Source organism: Henckelia pumila, chromosome 4, assembly GCF_033568475.1.
Source record: "Henckelia pumila isolate YLH828 chromosome 4, ASM3356847v2, whole genome shotgun sequence".
Classification (NCBI taxonomy): Eukaryota; Viridiplantae; Streptophyta; class Magnoliopsida; order Lamiales; family Gesneriaceae; genus Henckelia; species Henckelia pumila.
The window spans coordinates 226,382,663-226,391,707 of NC_133123.1; the positions used below are offsets into that span (position 1 = coordinate 226,382,663).

Genomic DNA, 9,045 nt, shown 5'->3' on the forward strand with positions numbered 1-9,045 from the left:
CCGCCACCTCCCCCGTCTCCGCCTACGATTCCTCCTCCATCGTCTCTACTGCCAATGCCACCTTCAACGTCTCCCCTGCCTCCAACACCTTCATCATCAACACTGCCTCATATTGACATAAATTATTTAAATCATAATAAACTCGAAATGATAAACGTAAGAGGATAATTAAAAATTAAAAACTTTGTAGGGACAACCGGGCATTACAGAAAATATCTCGCCATTCGAAAAATATTTTTATTTGAACAGGGAAGAATAGAAAATAAACATCTAAAAATATTACTATTTTACCGGATTAGACGGTGACCTGACAATTTGACACTTTTGTGGTTCAAAACTCTCCCCGATCAAAGAGGAGATACCTCCTCATAAACCGCCACATGTCAGTTGTTACTTGACCCCTAATCCACTGCCTTCGCACTAATCGCCCACCCCATCCCTGTGGTAAAAGCATCCATTTTTAACGTTAATTTTTTAATTCATATACAATGTATATATGGTAATAAATAATAATTATGTAAATAAATAGAGAAGTATGGTTTCATGATTTGATTCCACAGAAAACACACACAATGACTGGCTTCGGTTTTTATCAAAGGATCTCCAAGGCTTATTATGGCCACCCTCATCTCTCCAAGCTGCTTCTTGTTTTCACCGTCAGGTTAATTTTTTCATGAAATGTATGTTGTTCATGTTGTTCCGAATTTTGAATAATCGATTTACGATCGAACATGGTTGCAGGATTCTTTGTTTTTTGGGGGGTGGGGGAAATTTTTGGGCACTAAAGTTTTCAGTTTATATTCTTAAGATGGTTACATATGTTCATTTGTTGATATTGCAGTGGTGGAGGGGGGTTGTTGGTTTACTCAGATAGAGGGCCATTAATGAGTAATACTGCATTTGATGATGATATTAAGAGGAAGAAAGTTGTGGTTCTTGGCACAGGTTGGGCCGGCACTAGCTTTCTTAAGAACTTGAAAGATCCTAACTATGATGTTCAGATTGTATCCCCTCGCAACTACTTCGCATTCACTCCTTTGCTACCTAGTGTTACCAATGGCACAGTCGAAGCACGAAGCATCGTCGAACCCATCCGTAACATCGTTCGAAAGGTATCATGTTATGAATTAGAAAACTTATATGAATCAGGTTTATGTCTTTGCTAAATTGGTGGACACATAAAATTCTAGAAATAAATCCAACATATAGGGTGTACACAAGTTTATAGTAATATATATCTAGTTTTTGTTTTTCAAGTAATAGGTTATTACATAATAAAACATGATAGAAGTAGTGGTATATATCTGTCCACCGATGGCAGATATGGCTTTGGATGATCTAGAATAGCCACGAATTTGGGTTTTTTTTCAAGGGAAAGGTGATTTGGTTTCGTGATTATCAATTAAAATTTATTGGTTCACAAATGGCAGAAAAAGTTTGATGTTCAATTCAAGGAAGCTGAATGCTACAAAATTGATACACAAAACAAGAAAGTTTATTGCCGATCTGGCCATGAAACCAACTTAGGGGGGATCGAAGAATTTGCAGTGGACTATGATTATCTTGTGATAGCTATGGGTGCTCGAGCGAATACATTCAACACTCCCGGTGTTGTGGAGCACGCACACTTTCTCAAGGTAACTTACATTTATTTGACCAAGATTATCTTAAATTTTTTTTTTATACAAATTAGCAAGATTAAGATCAAAATTAGTTAATATATTCCACATTACAGTCGACAAGAATATCAAATCAAATTCAATAAAATATAATTATTTTATTTTCTTTTCTTTTTGTAGGAAATAGAAGATGCCCAGAGAATTCGCAGATCGGTGATCGATTGTTTTGAGAGGGCAAGCCTTCCGACCATAAGTGAAGAGGAAAGGAAAAGGATTCTGCATTTTGTCGTCGTGGGAGGGGGGCCGACGGGGGTCGAGTTTGCAGCGGAGCTTCATGATTTCGTGATTGAGGATTTGGCCAAGCTCTATCCAAGACTCAAGGATCTTGTCAAAATCACACTTCTTGAAGCTGGAGATCACATTTTGAACATGTTAGCATGATTACATAAAAATATCATTCTATTGTATCACGAGTGAATGAATCATCTGGTGTTGGAGTTGGTTTTCTTTCTTTAAGTAACTTTCTTGAATCTTTGTAGGTTTGACAAAAGAATAACAACATTTGCTGAAGATAAGTTCCAGAGGGATGGTATCGATGTGAAAACCGGTTCAATGGTTATGAAGGTAACCGAAACAGAAATATGTACCAAGGAGAGAGCAACTGGACAATCTGTGTTGATCCCATATGGGATGGTTGTATGGTCAACTGGGATAGGAACAAGGCCGGTTATCATGGATTTTATGAAGCAAATCGGACAGGTTTGCTTCTTTTAATATTTTCTAGTTGTATCCTAACATGCAATTGTTAAAGACTTTTACCAAGCCTTACCATGTATATATGTCTTGGGAGGACAGACAAATAGACGAGTCTTAGCGACTGATGAATGGCTGCGAGTGGAAGCATGTGAAAGCATCTACGCTCTAGGTGATTGTGCAACAATAAATCAACGTAAAGTCATGGTAAGAGTTGTTCTTCGTGATTCAAGATTAATTCACTTTGCGTGAAATTAATAGATCGTATGTTTATTTGTGTTGTTATCAGGAAGATATTTCGGCCATTTTCAGCAAGGCAGACACGAATAACACAGGTAGTCTCAAAGTCGAAGATTTCAAGGAAGTGATAAATGACATCTGTGAAAGGTATCCCCAAGTGGCAATTTACCTCAAGAAAAAGCAACTGAAGAACTTTGTTCATCTACTTAAGAACTCACAAGGGGAGGCTGAATTGGACATCGAAAAGTTCAAATCAGCACTTTCCGAAGTAGACTCGCAGATGAAAAATCTTCCTGCAACAGCACAGGTAAAAAACATAAGGAACATATACAAAATAAGATTTACGCCTTCAGACTTCATCTCATTAAATGCATTAGACAATGAAAATTCTGAAAAAGAAAACTTTACCTTGTTTCTAGGTGGCCGCTCAACAAGGGGCATATCTTGCTGACTGTTTCAATAGGATGACATTGTGTGAGAAATATCCTGAAGGTCCATTGAGGTTCAGAGGGATCGGGAGACATCGCTTCCACCCATTCAGGTTTGGGCAGATTTTCCTGCAATTACAGTGAAAGGAAACACATAATATGTGGGCACAATATTTACTGAAGAAGCAAAATAATTCGGAGTTATTTTTCATAAAAATAATCACCATCCCAAATAAAATGAAACTAGCTAGTTTTTTTTATATATAAATTTGATGTCCATTGATCACGGGTTGGGTCAATGAAAGGTACAAACATTTCGGGCAATTTGCTCCATTGGGAGGAGAACAGACTGCAGCTCAACTTCCAGGAGACTGGGTTTCAATAGGTCAGAGCACCCAATGGTTGTGGTACTCTGTGTATGCCAGGTAAATATTTTTCAGTTTCACACAGATTCAAATCGTTTAGCAGTTCACTTATTTTAGGTTCATTTTCCTTCACAATAATGCAGTAAGCTAGTGAGCTGGCGCACAAGAATTTTGGTGATCTCTGACTGGGGAAGGCGCTTTATATTTGGAAGAGACTCAAGTAGAATATGATTCGATTTAGAAGCAAATGATTACTACTAACTCTAAGAAATTTAATAAAATATGATATGGAGCAAATTTGATACTATTATGACGTGAAATATGATTGTTTAGACTATAAAAATGAATTGAGGCTAATTCTATGACATTGAAATGCATTGGTATTGAAATGAGAATGTACAAACTTATTGTTATATTGATGAAAATAGAGGTTGCGAATACGTCTCCCCTGCCTCCAATGCCTCCGTCATCGTCACCACCACCTCCGGAATCTCCCCCACCTCCGACACCTCCATTGTTGCCCCCGTCTTCACCACCTACTTCCCACCTCCAAGGCCTCTGTCGTAACCATAGCCTTTGACTCTCCCCCACCTCCGTTGTCCTCATCACCCCCAACCTGCTCATTTAGAAACATAAAAAGTTCAATTTTTTATCTTTGAATTAGTACAAAACTTACATTTTTGTCACCCCAATCCCCTAGCCTAATAATGTAGAAACATAAAAATTAAATATTTAAATAAACAACATATTTTGTTTATTAATCAACAAATAAATGGACTCAACCTAAAAACTAAGAGTATTCACAATACGATACCACATGGACAAATATTAATCTAAGTTAATATATATAATATAGAGTTTCTTTCAAATGTCCACCTATCATGCCCACTACCATGCCCACCAATGATGTGACACTATTCTATTGGACCTACAATTTATCACATCTTTATCACATCCAATAGAATAATGACACATCATTGGTGGGCATGGTAGTGGGCATGATAGATGGGCACTTGAAAGAAACTCTCTCTCTATATATATATATAGTCTTATTATTCTCCCCAACAACTATGCTCAACTCCATGCCAACCATGTACAATAAGTGAGTTGACCAATACAATAAGTGAGTTGACTTGTACATGGTGGACACGGAGTTGAGTATAGTTATTGGGCAGTATAACTAAACTCATATATATATATATATAAAGAATCTCAAAACTGTGTTGAGATTGATTGAGTTGAGGCAAGTTTTTTTTTTTTTTTTGGTGTTCCATGCCTTGTTTTTATCAATTCTGTTTTACAACTTATATACGTTAGTTTGGACGTTGTTTTTATTTTAGATGGTGGTTGCAGAAATATATATGTTGACTATGGTTTTTTTGAGACATGATAATCGAAAAATCTACTACACTAACATCATTTTATCTACAAAGATAATAAAAAATTCAATTGTTTACCTCCAAATTAGTACAAAATTTATATTGTTGTCACCCTTAAGACTCAAACCTAATAATTTAGTAATATAAAAATTAAATATTTAAATTAACAACATATTTTGTTTATTAAACAATAAATAAATGGTCTCAACCTAAAAAATAAGAGTATTCACAACATGGTACCGCATAAAAATATACATAAATTAATATTAATATTTTATATGCATACGTAACATGAATAAGATTCAAATATTATTTTTATATTATAATAAAGTACGTTATCATAAGCGAATATATTACATATAATGCATAAAAATATATATATAAACAAAAAAATAATAATACTTTTAATTTTAATTTTTATAATTATCGTGATGGGTTCGGGAATGGGGATAGCATCCCCGTACACATCCCAATATGTTTCAGAAATTTTTAAAAATCCCCGAACCTGAACCCGAACCCGAACCCAAACCCAAACCCGTCCCGTTTCGGGTTTTCCACGTGGATACCCTAACTCGCAGAAAAAATTACCATCCCTAATAGGAACTGCAAAAAAAAAAAATAAAAATAAAAATTAGCATATTGAAAATTTTCAAATAAATTGTATATATATAACATATAGGTAATAACAAAACAACCGTTCCCTACGCCTGGTGTGTAGAAAATATTCAAACAGCCGTAACCTAGCATATAGCCAATATAGAAATTAATTCACAATGTGTATAGATAGTGAAATTGAACATAATACACGTCGTTCGAGAATTAATTGAAACAAACTTATAACTACCATATTTCAACTTTGTTTTTTTTTTTTTTTAATTTTTTTTAAAAAACTATAATTGTTTTTAGATGTAATATAAATTATTTATACACGTGGATTTTCACCTGCGTGAATGATTAATTAATATACACAAAAATGCTTAATTGAACCTTCAATGCATCGAGTGTTGTTGTATTTCATTACTTTACAAAATTGTGTAATTGAAAATTCAATGGTTAATTCCACAGGTGAATTCTTATAGAGATCGAAAAGCTTTTACTCTATCACTCAACGACATAAAAACTGTTGTGAATAGACTTCCCATGTTCTTAAATGTTCTTATTGGGATTCAAATATTTGCTTTGTGGCTAGTGATACTTAGAGTTGCCACTACAAAAATTTTCATGCTTGTAGCCTCCAAACACTATTAGCGGCTTTTATGTTTTGTGACACTAGTAAGAGAGGATTTGTATCAATAATCTTCATATTTGTTGATCAACCATTAGACACAGGTGACTGTGTTGAGATTGATGGAGTTGAGACATGTTTTTTTTTTTGGTGTTTGATGCCTTGTTTTTATCAATTCTGTTTTACAACTTATATACGTTAGTTTGGACGTTGTGTTTATTTCAGATGGTGGTTGAAGAAATATATCTGTTGACTACGGTTTTATTGAGACTTGATAATCAAAAAATCTACTACCCTAACATCATTTTATCTACAAAGATAATAAAAAATTCAATTGTTTACCTCTAAATTAGTACAAAATTTACATTGTTGTCACCCTTAAGACTCAAACCTAATAATTTAGTAATATAAAATTAAATATTTAAATTAACAACATATTTTGTTTATTAATCAATAAATAAATGGTCTCAGCCTAAAAAATAAGAGTATTCACAACATGGTACCACATAGAAAAATATTGGCCTAAGTAATACATATATACACCGAGATCAGAAACCAATATCTAGTTATTGGACCTAGGAATGACAATGGGACGGGGCGAGGACGGGAATGTCTTTCCCATCTCCGTCCCCGAATCCGAACCACGTCCCCGTCCCCTCCCAGATCCCCATAATTTATTATCGGAGATTTTCCATCCCCATCCCGTCACCATACCCAGAAATATATATATATATATATATATTATTAATAATATATTATAAAATATTTATATATATAATATTAGTAAATTTTATTATATAATAATATAAAAATTAACATTCAATTTTATGATAAAATATTTTGGTTAAAATATTTTATTATAATATTAACTTTTAACATTAATCAAAATATTTTAAATAAAAAATAATTCTACCAATCAAAATTATTATTTTAAATAAAATATTATATATCAAAAATTTATTAATATTATATATTTTTTTCTAAATTTATCGAAAAATAACAAAATATACATAGATTAATATTAATAGTTTATATGTGTACGTAACATGAATGAGATTCAAATAATATTTTTATATTATAATAAAGTATGTTAACATAAGCGAATATATTGTATAATGCATAAAAATATATATATAAACAAAAGAATAATAATATTTTTAATTTTAATTTTTATAATTATCGGGATGGATTCGGGGATGGGATAGCATCCCCGTACGCATCCCAATATGTTTCGGGGATTTTTAAAAATCCCCGAACCCGAACCCGAACCCATACCCATACCCAAATATTATTGTGAGACCCCGTTTCTAATCTTCTAAACTCGAATAATTTATCATAATCGAACACGAATAGCCGCGGAAAAGAGAATAAATTTTTTTTTTTTAAAGAGCCTCGCGCCCGCGCGAGGTCATCACCTCGTGCGCGCGCAGGCTACGCGGGCAGAGGGCTCGCGAAGGGCTTGCGCCCGCGCGAGGAGAGTTCTCGCGCGCGCGCGGGCCAAAATTCCCGAGCCCTCCAAGGCTGCTCGCTCGCGCGCGAGGACAGGCCTCGCCCGCGCGCAGGACAAACGGGCAGAGAGAGAGCAGAAGCCTGGAAACACTACCAAAATCAATCCACAACAACTCCAAACAATTCCAAGCTCCAACACACACACATATCGATAATTAGAACAGACAACATAATTTAAGTTCTGCCCAAAATACAATGCTAGGTCGAGTTCGAAAATAGAGTTCAAAAGACTCAACAAAACTAATACAAGTTCAACGGGCTCGACCCTACGACGCGGAGTCTCACTTCTATCAATCTCACCCAAGCTAACCAAGACGACTCGGACCAGCTCCTGATCCTCCTGTTGCCAAGTACACATACAAACAAAGACAACCGCCGGATAAATCGGTTAGAAATATAATTTTTAAGTAAAAGAGACAGGCATGCAATAACAGATAAACACCTCAGATTGAAATGCAATAATCAATAACAAATCAAAATGAGAATGAATGTGTGCATGACTTCAAAACTCGGGTCTATCAAATCAGATAATCGGAAGATCAATCGGTATTTGGTTGGGATCACGGGGCCAAGTCTTCACAACAACTCACCGACACACCCATTCGGGGTGGATGTCGTTCAACTCAACCCCTAGACTTCAGAGCAACTATAAGAAGTATTCTGGCACTTGAAAAAACTCGAAATCTAAGACCACTTCAATATAGCTCCCTAAATCGTCTAATTTCAAAACGAATCGAGAAATCGGTTCAATATAGATGCAAGTGTAAATAAAATGATTAATCAAATTCACACAAGCAAATAAACATGCAGTATGTGATTTTTGGGGCTCGAGAATCAATCGAACTCGAGTATTCAACCCCATTCAAATCAATTTCATCTTTTACCTTTCATGTCCGTCGAGGATTTAAATCTGAAAATAACAACGAACTCAAATAAATAATCAATCGAATCACAACAAATCGAAACAAGGAAAACTCAATCAATATACCGTCTTCGATTCTCAATTCGATCAACTCCCAAGTTCGATCCAAACCCGAAACTCCAATCCAAATCTGAAAATGAAGATTATACGGATTCGGTGTCAATCCAACAACTCAAACAAACCCGGAATTGAACCAAACAAACAACCGATAAACCAAAACTCGATTTCGACGGCATAACGGCTAAAATCGGTCAAACCAAAAATCATCAACATCATCAAACCATGCTATACCATCCATATCAACTTCTCAACCAACAATTCAATCAAAATCCAACCAAAATCCAACACCCCATTTTCGAAATATGCCTAAAAAATCATATAAAATCCAAACTTCGTTCTTTTACCAAACCGACTTCGAATACATGATCTAAGCTAACTCAAAAATAACATACTCGAAGATTATCAAATTCTGACAACCCAACAAAAATCATAGTTCGAAGATCACAACAAAACTTACGTCAAAACAAAACCCTCGTTGCAGTGATCGTGAAACTCAACTCGGAATCAAAATCTGACGATCAGATCGTGCGAATCAGACGGAAGAA

At 35.0% G+C, this 9,045-nt stretch overlaps 1 protein-coding gene across 2 annotated transcripts; it reads left to right on the forward strand.

The window, feature by feature from the left end:
* The first annotated feature begins 551 nt into the window (after positions 1 to 551).
* Positions 552 to 3,700, forward strand: LOC140864604 (external alternative NAD(P)H-ubiquinone oxidoreductase B4, mitochondrial-like). Of its 2 annotated transcripts, XM_073268884.1 has the most exons (10): positions 552 to 661; positions 842 to 1,112; positions 1,431 to 1,637; positions 1,800 to 2,050; positions 2,159 to 2,378; positions 2,475 to 2,579; positions 2,662 to 2,919; positions 3,032 to 3,153; positions 3,346 to 3,465; positions 3,549 to 3,700. In XM_073268884.1, exons 1-10 carry the CDS (start codon positions 573 to 575, stop codon positions 3,634 to 3,636), a joined length of 1,731 nt encoding a protein of 576 aa, XP_073124985.1. In that variant the 5' UTR covers positions 552 to 572; the 3' UTR covers positions 3,637 to 3,700. The 2 variants fall into 2 exon arrangements, with proteins under 2 accessions (XP_073124985.1, XP_073124986.1); XM_073268885.1 differs by lacking the exon at positions 2,475 to 2,579.
* The last annotated feature ends 5,345 nt before the right edge of the window (positions 3,701 to 9,045 follow it).

What these genes read in the sequence shown, in the direction of transcription:
- LOC140864604 (XM_073268884.1), top strand. Translation starts at nt 573, where the DNA reads ATGACTGGCTTCGGTTTTTATCAAAGGATCTCCAAGGCTTATTATGGC. An exon ending in TCCGTAACATCGTTCGAAAG is followed by an intron (nt 1,113 to 1,430) that starts GTATCATGTTAT and finishes CACAAATGGCAG; the next exon opens with AAAAAGTTTGATGTTCAATT. An exon ending in AGCACGCACACTTTCTCAAG is followed by an intron (nt 1,638 to 1,799) that starts GTAACTTACATT and finishes TTCTTTTTGTAG; the next exon opens with GAAATAGAAGATGCCCAGAG.